At 40.9% G+C, this 20458-nt stretch overlaps 1 protein-coding gene across 2 annotated transcripts; it reads left to right on the top strand.

The window, feature by feature from the left end:
* Positions 1 to 369: 369 nt before the first annotated feature.
* Positions 370 to 19688, top strand: gtf3c2 (general transcription factor IIIC, polypeptide 2, beta). Of its 2 annotated transcripts, none has more exons than XM_083535563.1 (19): positions 370 to 495; positions 2302 to 2493; positions 2591 to 2828; positions 3623 to 3923; positions 4436 to 4530; positions 4695 to 4772; positions 5875 to 5973; positions 6862 to 7086; positions 8324 to 8435; positions 8883 to 8985; positions 12718 to 12749; positions 13591 to 13720; positions 14375 to 14519; positions 14601 to 14762; positions 15053 to 15140; positions 16304 to 16423; positions 16712 to 16879; positions 17604 to 17711; positions 19047 to 19688. In XM_083535563.1, the coding sequence occupies exons 2-19, from the start codon at positions 2346 to 2348 to the stop codon at positions 19266 to 19268; spliced, it is 2574 nt and encodes an 857-aa protein (XP_083391689.1). In that variant the 5' UTR covers positions 370 to 495; positions 2302 to 2345; the 3' UTR covers positions 19269 to 19688. The 2 variants fall into 2 exon arrangements, with proteins under 2 accessions (XP_083391689.1, XP_083391690.1); XM_083535564.1 differs by having other exon boundaries at positions 372 to 628.
* The last annotated feature ends 770 nt before the right edge of the window (positions 19689 to 20458 follow it).

The following is a 20458-nucleotide window of genomic DNA, read 5'->3' as shown; positions in this document are numbered from 1 at the left end:
CACGAATCCGGCGATTTAAACTGACCGTGTGGAAACATGGCAAAAGTTGTTTTTGCAGTCCTGATTATTTACGTCGTTCAAAACACCATCGTTACTTTAGAATTTATTCCTATAATATATTTGATCTTCGTGCTCTGTGTTGTTTTGGTTTCGCTAATAACAAACCCGCACTTGCGTAAAGCATTTGTCCGTCGACATGTTGATTACGGTATTAAAAACATAAATCACGCGTTAACTCGTGACAATCGTGCGATTGATCACCATTAAATATTTTAATTGATTGTCGAGAATCGTTAGTTTTGGCGTTAAAATCGTATGCAATTCCTCTGCTTGTCGGCTGCATTTCCTCGACTTGTCCCTAGAGGGCGGTCGAGATCAAGCCTCTGCTCCCATTAAAAAACATGGCGGACATGTCAAACGGATGTATACAACTAACTCGAGACACGTGGATCGTGGGATTGTCTGGTAATTAAAATTCTGCCCACGGTGTTAAAGGTTAGTAACAGTTACCCCGGTGTAGATCGCTGGTTTTAGTTCAATATTGAAGTTTAGGAGGGTTTACTTGGGGTGGATTCGAACCGCGGCCATGTGAGGGTCGAGAGCTGCTCCTGCTCCATGGACTAACAGGGTGAGCTACACGGAAACCCGGCACCTGCCTGGAAAATGCGCTTATGTATTATACATATAACGCGATTCTCTTATCCTGGGTTTCCTGGTGTTCTCCTTTTATATATACACATACATTTTCCATTATCCAGTAGATGAAATATGCTAGAGCTAGTCTGGTTAGCTACCAAGCTAATATTGCACCAGCTTGAGATGCACTTTGAATGTTCATGAAGAACCCAGTTCCAAGTCATGCTTCATCAACCTTGCTTATTTCTTTATTGGTTTAACACAATTCGTCCAAAACTCCAGAAAAAAACCAGGTAGACCCTGTGGAGTAATGGTTCCAGCCTAATATGATGGATAGTGTCCATCAAAAGTCCAACCAGAAGGTCCTTTTGGTCCAACAACACAATTTGATGTCCAACCAGTATGTTTCAGTGCCACCCAGATGATGCCCCAGAATCCAGAATGAGAACTAGAACTTGGTTCAAGTATTGGGGCATCGGCTTTTTCCAACTTTCACCCAAACTGCTACCGCGAAGTTGGTGGTCAGGACGTCGTTGTTGAGGTTTAGTTCCCCAGATGAAAAATTATAACTGAGAATGAGGACTTTTTGTGGCATTAAATATTGGGACACTTATTTCCCCCAGTCAGGAACGTATGTCTAACTACAGCTGTTCTTCAGGAAACGTACACTCTAAGTTTAGCTGTTCACTAGGAACTGTACATCTAATTTCAGATGTTCCTCGGGAAGAGTTTCTCTAATTTCAGCTGTTTCTCAGTTACTGTACGCTTAATTTTGGGCTGTTCCTCGTGACTCATACGCCTAATTTCAGCTGTTCCTCGTGAACCATACGTGTCATTTCAGCTGCTCTTTGGGAACAGTATTTCTAACTTCAGCTGTTCTTTAGGAAACTTGTGTCTCATTTTCACCGTTCGTTAGGAAGAGTCTCTTTAAATCCAGCTGTTCTTCAGGAACTGTGCTGTTAATTTAGGCTGTTCCTCAGGAAATGTACGCTTAGTTTCAGCTGTTCCGCTTGAAATGTGCGCTTAATTTCAGCTGTTCCTCTTGAAATGTGTGTCCAATTGTAGCTGTTCCTCGGGAAATGTACACTTAATTTCAGCTGTTCCTCTTGAAATGTGTGTCCAATTGTAGCTGTTCCTTGGGGAATGTACGCTTAATTTAAACTGTTCCTCTTAAAACATACCTCTAAATTTGGCTGTTCCTCAGGAAACGTACCCCAAATTTGAGCTGTTCCTCATGAACGGTACATTTAATTTCAGCAAATTCTCCTCTCGATTCAAATCCTTGACCTATACTTGTTCCAGCATGAGCTCTATGAAGATATGTTTCCCCCCGTATATAGTGGAAGATCTCCTGGCTTTGTTATCTCACCTGGAACAGCAGCTGTCTGTAGTGAATCTCCTCAAATCTCCATCTTCCCAGAACAGTTGAGCTCATTATACATAGCAATCTTATGGTCGGGTGTCCACAAACCTTTGGCCTCAGAGCGTTGTTTTTAGTTAATAATTATCTAATGTATTGACGTGTCCTTTTAAAGAAAAGAACGTCCTCACACACACACACACACACACACACACACACACACACACACACACACACACACACACACACACACACACACACACACTATCACTTGCTAACTATCTTCTTCAAAATTTCCCCTCAAGGTTCTGATGTGCTTCTCTGACCACCATGCCGTAGAACCTCGTTAATGGGGGTTCCCTACAAAAACGACTCCCAGGATCCGATTCAATCCAATAACGTCATGGACAGTGGAACTGGTGGAGACATGGATGGAGAAACCCCAGGGACCAAAGTGCTTCAAGAGTCTAATAACACACCTGATGTGATGTATGAAGGCAAGTTGGATGAATTTCTTGATCTGGATCATTTGATCTATGGACTCTGTTTGGGTTAAAAAAAAAAAGTTTGTGTTTTTATTGTCCTCTTTTTCAGGACACACACCAGCCAGTTCTCAGGGTTCCTCCGAGACCCGGCAGGAGGTTTTACCCCTGCAGAACAAACCACGTAAAAGGGGGCGTCCAAGAAAAACAGTAAAAAACAGTGAAGACAACGGTCCGGTGGAAATAAAGTCGGTTTCCAGTGAAGCACGTGTTGATCACGACAGCTCTGCCATTCCAGAAAGCTCGGAGATGACTCCATCTGGACGCCCCAAGAGAAGAGCAGCCAAAGCGTAAGATTTCAAGATTTTAAATCGTGCCGTTTTAAACTCCCCCGTCTCATGCTGTCATTTCTGCTGTTCCTCTCAGCAATAAGGCTAGATTTAGCGGTTCCTCAGGAACTGTACATCTCATTTCAACTGTTCCTCAGAAACCATACCTTTTTTTAAATTCAGCTGTTTATCAGGAACCGTACGTCTAGTTTTAGCTGTTCCTTAGGAACTGTACGCTTAATTTCTGTACCTATAATTTCAGCTGTTCCTCAGTAGCCGTGCATGTGATTTAGCTGTTCTTCCATAACTGTTCCTCCAATTTAACTGTTCCTCAGGAATTGTATGCTTAGTTACAGCTGTTCTTCTGGAACCGTTCATCTAATTTCAGCTGTACTTCAGCAACTGTATGTCTAATTTCAGCTGTTCCTCAGGAACTGTACATCTGATTTCAATTGTAAACCTAAATTTAAACTGTTCCTCAGGGAACCGTACATCAAATTTTTTAGGAACAACATCTCTAGTTTCAGCTGTTCTTCAGGAACGGTTTTCTAATAGCAGCTGTTTTTTAGGATCTGTTCCTCTAATTGCAGCAGTTTCTTGGGAACTGTACATTTAATTTCAGCTGTTCCTCAGGAACCGTGTCTCTATTTTCATCGGTTCTTTGGAAACCGTATACCTAGTTCCAACTGTTCCCCAGGAAACGTACATATAATTCCAGTTGTTTCTCAGGAACGTTATCTCAAATTTTAGCTGTTCCTCAGGAACTGTATATTTAAATACCAATTTATTTTAAATTCTACCTGTTTCATTCCCAGGGCCCTGGAGTACCTCCACAATATCAGCAAAGACCTCGAAATATCCGAAATGTCCTTCGTGGAGAAAGAGCAAAATGGGCTGGAGCAGCCGAGCAGTCCTTCCCCGAGAAACCCCTCAGGAAGAAGAAGGGGACAGGGAAGAGGAAGAGGGCAGAAACGGAACGCTCCGGACTACAACAGCAATCCAAACGATGACGGCGACTTCGACCCCGGTGACCACGGCGAGGTGGAAAGTGAGGAGGAGGATGAGGATGAAGAGTACAAAGATTCAGTGCCGTGTAAACAGCCATATAAAGTAAAGGTACTTCATGTCACCTCGACGATGTTATTACCCAAGACTTGTTAGGTGGATTGAATGAGGGGGGTATTTGGGGTAGATGAAGTGGATGATGTAGGGGTCAGTCGAGCAGGGGTTGGCTGGAGGATGGATTTTGGGATTTGTAGGTGTTTTTCCAGCAGCTGTAGGCAAACAGTAGATGGAACATAGCAGTGGGGAGGTTTTGGAGAACCTCGGAAGGTAGAACACAAGTCATGTGGGTGCATTCTGGATCAGTCTCAGAGATCGAATGTCTTTCAGAGGCAGATCTTCCAGGAGCGAGTTCCAGTAGTCCATTCTGAGGATAGCAATAGGCGAGTTCTTCTGATGTTCTCAAGCTGAAATCGACCTAAACATGTTAAATTAGAAAACTGAGAAGAGAAGAACAGGTGATTGGTGCAGTCCAGTGACTAAAGGATTCTAGTGCGATGCCTTTATTTGAGAATTGTTTCGATTTCATATGTTTTAGATGTTAATCCAGCTGTTTCTCCAAACAGAAGCTGCCGTTTAACCACAAGGTGATCGGATATAACGGGCTCGCCAGCTGTGTTATGCAGCTTGTTTGGGAATCTTTCAGAAAAACCAAAGAATTGTAAGCTTTTTATATATATATATATATATATATATATATATATATATATATATATATAATATAAATTTTTTTTTTCTTCAATAGTGCACGTTCTGCAGATGTTTTCCATACCAACTTTTTTTACTCTTCCTTTCCTTGCTCCCTTTTTTATTTGTATTTTTTAGCCGTGATAAACATTTCTCCTCGTGGGTGTTTCCTGACTGGATTCCTTCACTCAGCGACTGGCACTTGCTGTCCTCCAGGTATTAGGAAATATCCCTTGGTTTCATATATAATGTAGGCAAAAGTATTGACACCTGACTTACTAGATGTACTGTTCCTGAGGAGCAGCTGTTATTAGAGGTATAGTTCCTGAAGAACAGCTGGTTTTTGAGAGACTTTTTCTGAGGAACAGTTGAATTTATACATACAGTTCCCAATGAACAGCTGAAATTGGAGGTATAATTTTTGAAGAACAGCTGGATTCAAAGAGACTCTTCCTGAGGAACAGCTGAAATTAGATGTACAGTTCCGAAATGATCATCTGGAATTAGAGGTATAGTTCCTGAAGAACAACTGGATTTAGAGAGACTCTTCCTGAGGAACAGTTGAAATTAAGATACAGTTCCTGGGGAACAGCTGAAATTAGATGTACAGTTCCGAAATGATCATCTGAAATTAGAGGTATAGTTCCTGAAGAACAGCTGGATTTGGAGAAACTCTTCCTGACGAACAGCTGAAATTAGATGTACATTTCCTGAAGAACAGCTGAAATGAGGCCTACCGTTTCTGCTTCTTCCCCAACACATTTACATTATTAATTATCCAGAGCAACTTGCATTGATCTCATCACTACATCTGAGCAGATATGGGGTTAAGGTCCTTGCTCAGGGGCCCCAGGAATGGTCCCCTTGGTGAGACCGGGATTTGGAACTCAAAACCTTCGTTCCAATCCCTTAACCACTAAGATACAACCTCCTTTCGCTATTGTATATTGCGTGAGATTTTCCTTTCACTTGAACTAGGAGACCCAAACGTGCTCCATGACGCTCCATGAAGATCTGCTTTCCGTGCAGATGTGTTTGGAAGATCTTGATTGGCCTGCTATAAAGCTCAAACCCTATTGAGATAAATTGGAACACCACCCCAGACCTCCTAATTTTTTTATTTTTTTACTTAGAGACTGATCTTGCACAAATCTCCACAAAATCTTTAGTGGAACATCTTCCGAGATGAATGGATCTAATAAGAGTAAAATGTGGAATGTGATGTTTTTTTATGAATCTTCTAGTCAAGTGTGTACAAATTTTATAACGTATTCAACAATAAGAAGTTTTTCAAACGAATCTCTTTGACTTCTTTCAGCGAAGCGGAAAAATATTTACCTCAGGAGAAGGAGTCGATGGCCTTTACACTAAGCCGCGAAGGACTCAAGGGACCGGAGACGCTGCAGAGGGTGAAAAGGTATAATAATAAAAGATTTTTCCATCATAAGCTCAGGAGGATTTAAAAGCCACAGTCACTAGGCTTGCTTTAAAAAATACACTATACAGACAAAAGTGTTTGGACACCTGACCATCAGATTCTTTTTGAACGTCCCATTTCCATTATGGAGCTCCGCTCTCCTGGGAAGATGTTCCACTGGATTTTTTTTTTGGAGATGTGTAAGATTTCATTCAGCCACTCAGTAAAGTCAGGTACTAATGTGGGACGACGTTCCAATTCATCTTAAAGCTGTTCAGTAGGAGGCCAGTCAAGATCTTCCATACACAACTCCAAACCCATGATCTTCATGGAGCTCGTTTTGTGCACTTTGCGTCATGCTGGAGCAGGATCTCCTAGCTACCACATTTGGAGACGTCCTATACAATTTGTGGGAGAATTTGGATGAAGATCCACAAACGGGTGGAAAAGTCTGGTGTCCTAATACTTTTGACGATTATCGAGAAATCTTGAGCTGATTCAACTAAATAGCATGCTAACTAGAATTATCAATATAAACGTTTCCTCGTTATGAGTCATAACGACTTATGGGTCATGTGATTGGTGTTGGGGGCGTGGCTACAAAATGCGAACACGAATACAAAAACATCACAGACCAGAAAGTAATTGGTTTATATGGGGGTTTTTTTTATTTTTTTTTGTATTTGTATTTGTATTAGAAAGACTTTTTTTTTTTTTTTTATTGTACTTTTTATATTGTCTACGTATTTGTTCAGGACCATTTGTTCAAATAATTACGAACCAAAATCTCTGATTTATTCACCCGATTGAAAAATCGACTCAGTAAAAGGTGAGATTTGGCATGTAAAAATCATGACCCCTATTTATACCGATTCTCTCGGGTTGCAGGTTTGAATCCACAGCGCCGAACCCAGAAAGATGGGACTCGCTGTTCTTCGCCGGAGGCCCGGTCTGGGCCATGGAGTGGTGTCCTGTCCCCGAAGGTGCCGCACATACGCAATACGCAGCGGTTTATTGCAACCGAAATATGGACGATCGGCACAAAATGAACACGCTTCACACCGAAGACGCTCTCCTCCAAGTGTGGGATCTAGGAAAGCTGGAGATGAGTCGGTGAGTCGATTAGACGGGAAATGGATTTGTTTCAGGTTTTAAAGTGAAATGAAATTTTACCCTTGCAAAGGAATATCTTTAAAAGTGTATCGAATTATATAGTGTGTTTATATATTAGGGATGTGCATCTCCATAACAGATCCGTTAAAGATGGATATGATTCGGTGTGAGTCGATTCCGATTCGATTCATCACATTTTTTCGATTCAACACACTTTTGACTTCTATAAATGAACTAAAACCAGAAGTTACAGCTCTACCTCTGCCATGTCAATCTGTATTCTATGCCACTCTCAGGACGTGCCTTGTTCCCTCCGTAGCGATACGTCGTATTCACGAAGCGGCAGTGTTGCAGAGAGAACGCGCTCAAAAAAAAGGGGAGAAATCGATCTGCATAGAAAATAATGCTCACATATGATTGGTCACTTTCGGAATAATAAAAGAAAAGCGCATCTACTAATAATTATATAGGAAGAAGTTGTTTTTTCAACGAATTAGCGATTTGCATAAAAGTTACCGGTTTGACGTATCAATCAAATATTATATATCTATTTTATATATTTTAAAAAAGCTATCAAAACTCATGACCTTTTTTACCGATGTGGCCAAAAGTATTGGGACACCCGATTTTTCCACCCGTATGTGCTTCTTCTTCAAACTTTTACCACAGAACTTGGAGGCATACAATTCCCCAGGACTCCTTTGGATACGTTAGCATGAAATTTTCCCGTTCACATGAACTAGGAGACCCAAACACCTGCTAAAGAGCTCAAATCCTAAATCCAGGCCTCCTCACTTTCCCACCCACATCAGTACCTGACTATACTAATGATCTAGTGGTTAAATAAAATCGCACAAATCTCCACGAAATTCAGTGGAACATCTTTCCAGAAGAGTGGAGCGTATTATGAGCGAATGTGGCACAAGAATCTGTCGTGTGTCTGAAAAAACCATGCTAGCACAAGATTTAGCTTTCGCAATAAACCGCAGCTCATTACCAAAACGGTTTCGAAGAACGCCAAAGGTCATGAAGGTGCCGCTCTACGTCCAGAACATTTGTAGAGAATAATGTTTAGGGTTACATAAAGCCTTTCTCCACCAGGGGTTCATAGCTACTGATATAGCTAACTAGCGCACTTGTAATATGAAATAGGTTTCTGAGAGATACCAATATACAAATATTTGCAATAGTAGGATTATTTTTATTATTTATTTATTTATTTATTTTTATATTTCAGCCCCTCGTCATCTCCAAGTTTGGCCTACGCCCTGGCGGTGGACGATGGTTGCATCTGGAACATGAAGTGGTGTCCTGCGGGAGCTTGGGAGCTTCCAACAACGGTCAGAAAGGTACGACATCGTGTAACGTAGCGTTTGCTCAAAGACCGAGGAATAGACAGGGTTTGCGCAAAAGTATTGGGACACCTGACTTTTCCAGCCGCATGTGCTTCTTCTTCAAACTGTTACCACAAAACTGAACATCACAAATAGTGTATGATGGGGTTTTTTTTTTGTAGCATGAAATTCTCCCTGAACTAGGAGAACCAAACCTTTTCCATCATCACAATACCTCACTTCCTCTCAAATCTCCACAAAATCTAGTGGAACATCTAAATTTTAAGAGTAAATAAAGAGTTAATGTGGAATTTGAAGTTAATAAAAAGGTCTGGTGTTCACAAACTTTTGCCGTTTAGTATTCCAGATGCTTGTTAATGTGAAACCATTTTGGTCCTCCTTCTTGATATGAACTACGCTGTTTGTGTTCATCACTAGAACATACAATACATTTTTCTCCAGGCTCCTCAAGTGCCTCGGCTGGGACTGATAGCCGCGGCCTTTTCCAACGGACACGTCAGTGTTTTCAGTCTGCCGCATCCAGAGCATGTAAATGGCGCCAGAGGTGAGTGTGTACAAGCGTAAGCAGAAGATGGCATCCAATTAATGAGTATTTGGAGGTTCTGTTATCTCACTGCTCCAGGGGAATTTTGAAGGAATGATGGTTGAGGTGTTCTTCTGAGGTAGTTACTGCTGAAGAGGAATTCTGAAGGAATGATGGTTGAGGTGTTTTTCTGAGGTAGTTACTGCTCCAGAGGAATTCTGAAGGAATGATGGTTGAGGTGTTTTTCTGAGGTAGTTACTGCTCCAGAGGAATCTTGAAAAAATTATGGTGAGGTGTTTTTTCTGAGGTAGTTACTGGTCCAGAGGAATTCTGAAGGAATGATGGTTGAGGTGTTTTTCTGAGGTCGTTACTGGTCCAGAGGAATTCTGAAGGAATGATGGTTGAGGTGTTTTTCTGAGGTCGTTACTGGTCCAGAGGAATTCTGAAGGAATGATGGTTGAGGTGTTTTTCTGAGGTCGTTACTGGTCCAGAGAAATTCTGAAGGAATGATGGTTGAGGTGTTTTTCTGAGGTCGTTACTGGTCCAGAGGAATTCTGAAGGAATGATGGTTGAGGTGTTTTTCTGAGGTAGTTAAAAATGTTAGCAGCTTCGTTCTTGGTAGAGACGCAGCACAGACGCTTTCTGGTGGAAATGGATGTAATCTCATGGCACTACTTTTATTTATTATTGATTCACTTTACCTCAGGTTGTTCTTCACCTTCACTTCCTGTACTGGAAGTATATTGTATTGACTATAAATCAGCCATGGGTGCAGTAACGAAGTACTGAGAGGTTTTTTTTATTTTCTAGATCTTTTTTTCGACATCTTAGTTGCATTAATGGTGAAACGGGCGTCTCGGATGGACTGGTATCGGTCACGTGTGGAAGTGGAATTTTAATGTCTTTTGTTCAGAGGGACAGTCGTAGTTAGAGGCACTACAGTAATGGTCTCATTCATTATCTCCTCGGGTGTATTGTTGACCATTATCACCACTGTGTGTGTGTGTGTGTGTGTGTGTGTGTGTGTGTGTGTGTGTGTGTGTGTGTGTGTGTGTGTGTGTGTGTGTGTGTGTGTGTTTCATAGGCTTCAATGACTCATTAATCCCAGTCCCACATACAAAGAAGCTCTTCTTTCGGCGTTCCCTTTTCTCTTCTCTTCCCCCAAGGAGAATTTTTTTTCAATCCTGAGTGCCGTGTTTTCACATTTTCGGTTTTCATACATTGTTTTTTTTTTTTTTTTTTTTTAAACATCCTGTTCCTCATTTGCTCCTATAATAAGCTCCACTCTTTCAGATGTTCTACTAGATTTTGTGGAGGTTTGTCAGACTTCATTCATCCCAATGGTGTTTAATAGGGCTTAAGCTCTATAGCAGGAGAAGATGTTCCACATGCAGCTAACCAATAGAAAGCAGATCTTCATAGAGCTTTATGCACAGGTGTAGGTTTTTATTTATTTATTTATTTATTTATTTATTTAATTTTTTTTGTCCAAGTGAAGAGAAATGTGAAGATGTCTTATAAAGTGACAGCATTTTGTGGCTGGGATTTGAACTCACAACCTTCAGAGCCTATTATACCACGTCATATCCGTAGACAATGTTCTAGCGCCCCCTGTATCCACTCCTCCATGGCCCGGCGTTGGGTCACGGCCGGGTATTGGGTCACGACCCGGCATTTTGGTCCCCTCACAATCTTTCACCCTCTTTGTCCTTCGTCTGTAGAAGAACTGATTGAATATTAAATCAAACGTATTTATTTTCTCGTTCCTCTCCTCTCCTCGATCAGTTCCACATCCGTGACCTCGGATCGATTCGCCAGAGTCGCTCGAGTGCTGCTTTTTTTTTTTTTTTTCTTCTTCTTGTGAGAGAAAGATCCTATCATTCAGTCGCAATGGCTTCTTTGTTTCCGCGTTGTAATGCCTGGTGTCCGAAATCATTTTTATTACTGCTAAAATTGCTTCTCACACTCCACCGGCTTGACGGCTCCAGTGCCAGGGTGTGTGACCAACCACCGAAAGTCTGGGGGGGGTTTTGTTTTGTTTTATTTTATTTTTGTCTCTGAAAAACAATAGAACGACCCCCGAGCACGAAGCTCTTTCACTGCAGGGGTGAGACGCATGAGTGCCTTTACATCCCATTTTACATCATCTTATATAATGTGTGTGTGTGTGTGTGTGTGTGTGTGTGTGTGTGTGTGTGTGTGAGAAATCGAAAAAGGAAAAATAATAAGCACCCTTTGCATTTCCTGCATCCAGCAGTCCGTGAAACAAGTCATGTAAGAGCAGTAATAATCCAAAAGTTTGTGGACACTTCACCGTAAGCTTCTTATTGAACATTACACATTTAGTCTCCATTTTCCCCTCATAATGAACTCCATTCATCTCCCACTAGATTTCCATGGAGATTTAAGGTTGAGGAAGGGGTCTGGGGGTGCAGTCCAGGTGGAAAATGCATCACGAAGGTGTTCAATAGGAGGACCACTGTAGATCTTCCATGCTATATATATTCATAGAGCCGGTTTTGTGGAACAGGTTCCGGGTCTCGTAGTTGAAGCAGAAGGAAAATTTTTATCTGATACGTTTGTGTGCCTCTTAAGTTTTGTGGTAAATGTTTGAGGAAGAAGCAAATATGACTATTGGGGAAAAGCCGAATACTTTTGGTTGTTTATGCCAAAGTGAAGTATTTATGCAGATTAATATTGAAATGAACTGAAATAAAAATGTAATAAAAGTAAATATTGAATAGGAAGTATGAACAGGATCACAGCATCTGGGGCTCGTCTGGGGCTCGTCTGGGGCTCGTCTCATCTCTCTGTGTGGATTATTTAGAGATGGTTTCCTGTCAGAAGGATCTGTAATGGAAATGACACAGAAGACGCATTGCGGGAGACTTCGGTGTGTGAAGCGATGAATTTCAGCCTCGTAGCTGACACTTTTATCTCGCATTACTGTCGCTCTGGCGCTTCTTCACTTCACAGAGTGTGTGTGTGTGTGTGTGTGTGTGTGTGTGTGTGTGTGTGTGTGTGTGTGAGATGAAAGGTGACGTTTTATCGAACAGCTCTGCCTTTCACTGGGGTTTATTACCGTAAAGGGCTTTTTATCATACACACACACACACACACACACACACACATACACACACACTTTCACACATATGTACACACAATTTTATACACACTAGTGCGCACACACAATCACATATACACATTTACACACATGTACTCATACACATACACACACTAGCACACACACATTCACACTCGTACACGTTCACACACTCCCACACTTGTGCACACACACATTTACACACTCCTACACATACACACTCGCATGCACACACACATACACACTCGCGTGCACACACACACACTCCTACACATTCACACTCTCTCTTGGGCGCACGTGCACACACACACATTCACACACTCGCACAAACATTCGCACACTCCCCAACATACACACTCACGCACACACTCCTACACACACAAATTCACACTCGCGTGCACCCACACTCACACACACATTCACACACTCACTCTCATAGCTCCTGTTTTTTACACCTTCCAGTTTTCTACAGACGTACGGTTCTTCTGCAGCTCTCCTGTGATCCTCAGTGTTCTGACCCCCATCACTCACCTCACATTCCTTTAATTGTCTTGGATGATGAATGTGTGTGAATATGTGTATTGTAATCTCTGTGATCAGCGTCTGTACCGAGTTGATAAAAAAAACCCCATTGATATGTTTTTTGTTAGGTGGAAGCAGTCAGGCTTCACTGATCTACAGGGTAAGTCCATCATTATTCATCAGCTTATCTTCATGTCTGAAACACAAACACGGCTTTAGTCTCGACTTCGTGGTGCACTGACTGCATGTTATATTACATATTATATCTATTCCTACAACATGTTCCTCTTTTTGAGCATCGTGTTCCGTATTGAATCCCCATTCACACTTATTATAAGCTGCACTTTTCTGGCAAGATGTTCCACCGGATTTTGTGGAGATTTACGAGATTTCGTTCACCCACAAGGGCGTTCCAGTTCATCTCGAAGGTGTTCGATAGCTCCATAGCACGACCACTCAAGATCTTCCATTTTTTTTCCAATGTAGATGTGTTTAATCATATATTATATATAATGAGGTATATACTGGATTGTGATTGGCTGGAAGTTCAGGTGTGTGTTTTTCAGAGCATAAACACCTAGAACCTTCCAGTTCCATCCAGAGTGAGCGCGCAATTGTAGACATTTCCTAATGACCTTCCTGAGCTCCATGGAGGATTTCTGCAGCACAAGAGTTGACCTGGAGAAGAAAACGAGAAATCGGAGGAAAAACAGCACCAGGAGTTCCTTCCAACAACTTCATTATTAGTTGAGACGAAACACGTTATTCTCATCGGAATGAATGTAATCTCACGGCACTATTTTATCTACGGGTGTGATTCGGAGCAGCAGAATAATCCAAACGATTGCGATCCATGCGAGTCGGAACATCAACGACTTCTTGAACTCGTCGGTGCTGAACTTTCATTGGCTCCTGCTGTAAAAAAAAAACAACAACAACGTAACAACTTCATGAATCATGTATGATTTGCGTTAGAATCTTCTCCTGTTGTCCGTGTGTAGGTGCAGCGCATCATGAGCGTGAAAGTCGGATCGAGCCAGACGGATCACAGCGGCCAGACCGGACTGTGTTTTGCTCTCGACTGGCTCCCAGTTAAACCACACAACATCCTGGCTGCAGGTTTCTGTGATGGTAACGTGTTATTTATTTATTTATTTATTTTTTATTTCAATTTTTTTTTTTTGATTTAACGATGTATTCGTTTTTTTTTATAATTGGATTAATAGACACCCGTATGAAGGTATGCAACAAAATATGCGGTTCGGTCCGTACCTCGGTTTTTAAGTCGATTCCGGTACGGTTTGGAGGAAGAAATTCGATACTTAATTTTTTTTTTTTTTTTTTTTTTTTACATAAAATTTTTTTTTTATAAATAATAATAATTATTATTATTATGAAGGTCAGGTTTTTTTTTTTTCTTGATTGTTTAGATAAAATGCCTGCTCGGTTTAAAAAATAAAAATAAAATAAATAAATATACAGAAATAAAATTAAAGAAATCCAATGCACCTTTTTTTTTTTATTGCATTGTTTAAATTGAATAATAAATTTGCCCAAATTATATTGATGAACTAAAAAATGAATAAATAATTGACAAAATTCTATTAAATTGTTTACATTCGTCAGACCCCGTTTGGGTAACACGGATGTCTAAATAAGTGCACGTGTGTGTTTTCACGTTTTATATGAAATATTTCTAAAGATATTTTAATTCCCTCAGTAAGAGCTTAGAAACAGCTGTCCAATAGAATCGTCTCTTTACCAGATGTGGTTTTCTCTCTTTAGGTACGGTGGCTTTGTGGGATCTCAGCACCAGGTCTCCTTTGCTTAGAGTCCGATCCACGGACCGATCTCTCTCGCTCTACCCGTACCACTGCTTTTTGGCTCACGACAACACCATCCGCCGACTCAGCTGGTGCAGGGCCTCCAGGTAACCGATCCGGATTCCTCCAGTTGAGCGTAATTTACGCATTTACACAAATCCGTTGTTTTTGGTTTTTTTTGTCTGCAGTGAGCTGATGGTGACCGTAGGAGATGATCGCATGGTCAAACTGTGGAACGTGACCAAAACCTGCACTCCTCTGAAGACAGTAAAGCGCTTCCTGCCCACTGATGTGTCCTGGCCTTTGTTTTGGGCGGGGACTTTTCTCACCCAGGAGTCTTGCTATGCCACGTGAGCTTTTGCTCCATCACCTGACATTTTGTCTATTATTTTATTACGCTACATGGACAAAAAACAAATTCAAACTTTTCCAGACTGTTACCACCAAACTGGAGGCACACCATTGTTTAGGACCCAAACGTGTTCCACAAAGCCAGCTCCATGAAGATTTTGTGCAACATCTAGAAGAGTGGCACTTTTGTCCATGTAGCGTATCTACTTCTTGTCCTCTAATAGCGACAATGAAGTCGATCCTAACCAAAAGTGGTTCTTTTTAACGATTCTTTGTTTGCGTTTTTTAGGTCCGGCCAACAAGGACTTCACTACCTTGACTCAGGATACTTCGGTCAAAAGCCTTTATTTGTTTGTACAAGAAAAGCGACCGTATGGGTGAGAGATGAGTGTATATGTGAACACAGTAGGGGTGTAACGGTACACATGTACAGTAATCCACCGCTTTAACGCGGGTCGAATCTGGCGCCCCCAAAGGTTTATCTCGGAATTGCATTTGCCGCATAACTAATTAGTTTGGCTGATTTCCCCGGTTTCTCTTTCGGATAGAACGATAGACCAAAACACTTCTAGGGAATTGTTTTTATGGAGTTTTATGCTGAAGTATTGAAATTTGTTAATAAAAATATATCATTATTAATTATAAAATGAAGCAAAACATCAATTCAGTACAGTACAGAAAGTAAAGAATGCGACTCTTTAACTCCGCCTTTTTTTTTTTTTTTTTTTTAAGGTCATAGGACACTTCAACCAATAAACAAGCAGAGAATCTACGCTACTACAGAACCGTATACCAATTTACACAAAATTCTTCTCGCAAATCTTTTAGGTGTGCGATTTTTATCTTTATCAAATTTTATGAAATAATTTATATTATTTCAACCGAGCAGGCGTTTTATTTAAAAATGTTTTTAAAAGTAAAAAAAAAATTCTGTCTGTCTGTCTATGGTAGTCTGTCTGTCTGTCTGTCTGTCTGTCTGTCAGTCAATGGTCGTCTGTCTGTCTACCTATCTACACACAAAAGTCTGTCTGTCTGTCTGTCAATGGTCGTCTGTCTGTCTACCTATCTACACACAAAAGTCTGTCTGTCTATGGTAGTCTCTGTCTGTCTGTCTGTCTGTCTGTCAATGGTCATCTATCTATCTATCTATCTATCTATCTATCTATCTATCTATCTATCTATCTATCTATCTATCTATCTATCTATCTATCTATCTATCTATCTATCTACACATAAAAGAAACCTGAGAACATTGGAGCATATGTTATAAATCTTCTAAGTAGAGCGAATGACCATGTAAACAATATAAACGAAAGAACATGGAAATAGAAAATAAAAATAAAATACAAAAAAAAAAATCTATCCATCTTTGGTAATCAGTCTATCTATCCATCCATCTATCTGTTCAGAGGTACGTACCGACCCATGAATGTTGTGTACCGTCACACCCCCAGCAATTCATTATTCTTTATGTAATGTTCTGTACTGGACATTTATGAAGAATCTCTCACTCTCTTTTTTCTCTCTCTCGGTCTCGAAGAGCGTCTCCATGTCCGACTGGATGAACTCCTGTGTAATGGGGGACAACATTGGAGAGTTTGTTTGCTCAGTGCTCTGTGACCCAAACTGCAACTACAGCAACAGCAAGAGACATCGATTTGTAGGTTCCTGATGTTTTTAATTTATTTATTTATTTCTAGCACGAAATTTTGCACGATTTTATCAAAGTCCTGGAGCGAATTCCAGTTTTAAAAAAATTATTTTTAAGTCCCAAGATTATAAATTTCTCCACCATGGCGATGGAGGACATTCTAAAACGCTTAAAAATAAATAAATAAATAAAAAAAAATTATATATTTTTTTTTTAAAGAAAACATTATTGATAAATGAATGAATAATAATAATAAACCGAGATCTAGTTGTAAAAATGTCCTTGTCGGGTGTACAGCCGGTGTACAGGGCGGAGATGGTGGAGTTCGAGCCTGGTCAGAAACATCAGGATGCTGAGCAAGACGACGACCAGGAGATGGATGAAGGTGACTTGAACCAGCAGGAGCCCCAGACCTACAGAGGCGCTGTGAGGAAATACTACCTCCGCTTCCATGACATGGACCTTGTGAGTATCTTGTTTAGTTCTGATCAGAAGGTCAAATTTACACTCAAGTCCAGCTGTACGTGGTTCTTCTCTGAACCATTTCCGTGACTGTTCCAGCATGGGTTCGGATGTGCGTGGAAGATCTTGTGTGGCCTGCTATAGCTCACAAACCCTATTGAACACCTCCTCACTTACATGTACCTGATTTACCACAAAACTGGAATCGCACAGTTGTATAGAAGGAACTAGGAGGACCCAAGCCTGTTCCACCAAGGCAGCACCATGAAGATCTACTTTTCATGGGTTGAATGAATGTATGTGGAAGATCCCTACCGAACAGGTTCGAGATGAATTGGAACGCCGCTCCAGGCCGCCTCACGTCCTCACCTACATTAAATTAAATCTCAAATCTCAACAAAATCTGGTGGAACATCTTCCCAGAAGATGGAATGGGATGCTGAAAAAGAGGCACTAAGCAATCTTATGGTCGGGTGTCCACAATTGTTTGTGCATACAGTGCGTAAAAAAGCTCCCCCTGCTTTAATCATGGTGTTTTCCTTTCTGCTCCATGTTCCTCTCCAAGATCTTCACGCCTCTGTGAACTTGTCTATTTCGCACTCTCACACACACACTCCTGGAGTCAGGGTTGTTTGACTTGTGCTAATAAACTACACCAAACCTGTGCGTTCACACACTTTCTCCAGGGTCTGGAATAACATTGGTTGGTGGTTCTTTTCCCACACAGAGATCTTTTAAAAAATATCAGCAGAAGCCGATACTGAAGCAGCTCCAGGCCTCCGAGACGAAAGGCCTGCTGTATGTGGATCAGATGCCTCTGAATGCGCTCTACAAGGTAAGAGTGAGATCTCCATGAGAAACTCTGGTCTTGTCCATGAAGCTTTATGCCTAAAAACTATCTGTCTATCTGTCTATCTGTCTATCTGTCTATCTGTCTATCTGTCTATCTGTCTATCTGTCTATCTGTCTATCTGTCTGTCTGTTTGTCTGTCTATCTGTCTAAAATCTGTTTGTCTGTCTGTCTGTCTAAAATCTGTCTGTCTGTCTGTCTATCTATCTAAAATCTGTCTGTCTATCTATCTAAAATCTGTCTGTCTGTCTTTCTATCTAAAATCTGTCTGTCTATCTGTCTATCTGTCTATCTATCTATCTATCTATCTATCTATCTATCTATCTATCTATCTATCTATCTATCTATCTATCTATCTATCTATCTATCTAAAATCTGTGTCTGTCTGTCTCTGTCTATCTATGGTTGTCTGTCTGTCTGTCTCTGTCTATCTATCTATGGTTGTCTGTCTATCTGTCTGTCTGTCTGTCTGTCTGTCTGTCTGTCTGTCTGTCTGTCTGTCTATCTGTCTGTCTGTCTATCTGTCTGTCTGTCTGTCTGTCTCTGTCTGTCTATCTATGGTTGTCTGTCTGTCTGTCTCTGTCTGACTATCTATGGTTGTCTGTCTGTCTGTCTCTGTCTGTCTATTTATGGTTGTCTGTCTGTCTGTCTCTGTCTATCTATCTATTGTTGTCTGTCTGTCTAAAGTCTGTGTCTGTCTGTCTGTCTGTCTAAAATCTCTGTCTGTCTGTCTAAAATCTCTGTCTGTCTGTCTAAAATCTCTGTCTGTCTGTCTCTATCTGAAATCTGTCTGTCTGTCTATCTATCTCAAATCTATCTATCTATCTATCTATCTATCTATCTATCTATCTATCTATCTATCTATCTATCTATCTATCTATCTATCTATCTATCTATCTAAAATCTGTGTCTGTCTGTCTATCTATCTATGGTTGTCTGTCTGTCTGTCTGTCTCTGTCTATCTATGGTTGTCTGTCTCTGTCTATCTATCTATGGTTGTCTGTCTATCTGTCTGTCTGTCTGTCTGTCTCTGTCTGTCTATCTATGGTTGTCTGTCTGTCTGTCTGTCTCTGTCTGTCTATCTATGGTTGTCTGTCTGTCTGTCTGTCTCTGTCTGTCTCTGTCTATCTATCTATGGCTGTCTGTCTGTCTGTGTCTATCTATCTATGGCTGTCTGTCTGTCTCTCTGTCTATCTATCTATGGTTGTCTGTCTGTCTGTCTGTCTCTGTCTATCTATTTATGGATGGATGGATGGTAATCAGGTGTTTATATAGTGTACACAATAATAACCCTGTTTTTTTGTTGTTGTTTTTTTACAGGTGTGCTTTAATCCGAACATGGACGCTCACGCCTGGGTTCTGTCGTCCGGTCAGTCTGGACTCGTACGTGTTCACTGCGTCAGCGGCCTGGACGGCCCCGTCATGGAAAAACTCATCAGTGAAGCTCAATACCATTTCAGCACCATGTTCTGCTCTCAGGAAAACGACGCATCGCCGACGATCGTCCAGCAGTCCACAGTGGAGACCGTTCAAGTGCCCTAGGTGCCCTGATACGCACCACACACTCCATTGCTCCATTATAGAATTCTGGTGTAATTCGTTTCACTTCTAAGAACTTATACGGATTGGAGAATTTTTAAATAACTTATTTTGAGGACTGGAAAAGATCCATGGCTATTTTCATACACTTGTAGGTTTTATATATTTTGTGCACTTTGTTTTTATTCGTCGTCGTCTTGTCCGATTTATACGGCAGCTCCAGTTCTCCAGGTCTACAGCCCTTTCGAGCGCCAACGGATTTTTCTACAATGAAGACTTTCTGGGTTGGGTTTTAGAATGTATGTATGTATGTATGTTTGTATGTTTGTATATACGTATGTATAGGCAACTAGGCAAATGTATGGTTTTGTATCTCGTGTGTTCGTGTTATAATTAAACCAGTCAGCAATATATTTCCGCTAATTTTTTGTTGGTATGTTTTATTCACCAAGAGGACTTGGTGGTTGTCCCTGGATCTCTCATCTCGTCTCGTCTCCTCTAGGAGTCGGAGGTACAATTCTTTCTCCAGTGCTCCTATTAACAAACCCAGACGGAAAATATACTCATTTGGAACCTACTCATTTGATATCCATTAATTTTTATTAATAAAATCCAGTACAGGGTTTTTCTGAAGCGTAATCTCTGTTTTAAAACGAATAAGATCAAACAGAATGATTGATCTCTAAAGGGCAAAACGATAAAGGATATATAGCCTGAGAAATAAAGGGGTAGACGGAAGGAGGATGCATGGAAAGACAGTTTAATGTATGGACATTTAAGGACTGATGAATAATCAGATGTGAGTATTAATGGACTTGTACAGTGGAACTTTTTTCCTTCTGAGGTTTATGGTCAGAAGCAACAGCTGAGCAAACAAACAAACTACGACAGACAGACAGAGAGACTACCACAGACAGACAGACAGACAGACTACCATAGATACACAGATAGATAGATAGACAGACTACCATAGATAGATAGATAGACAGACAGACTACCATAGATAGATAGACAGACAGACAGACTACCATAGATAGACAGACAGACAGACAGACAGACAGACAGACAGACTACCATAGATAGACAGACAGACAGACAGACAGACAGACTACCATAGATAGACAGACAGACAGACAGACAGACTACCATAGACAGACTACCATAGATAGACAGACAGACAGACAGACTACCAT

This window comes from Silurus aristotelis (genome assembly GCF_946808225.1).
Source record: "Silurus aristotelis genome assembly, chromosome: 29".
NCBI lineage: Eukaryota > Metazoa > Chordata > Actinopteri > Siluriformes > Siluridae > Silurus > Silurus aristotelis.
Note: the sequence above shows the minus strand (reverse complement) of the source record. Positions and strands in the feature narration are given on the sequence as shown.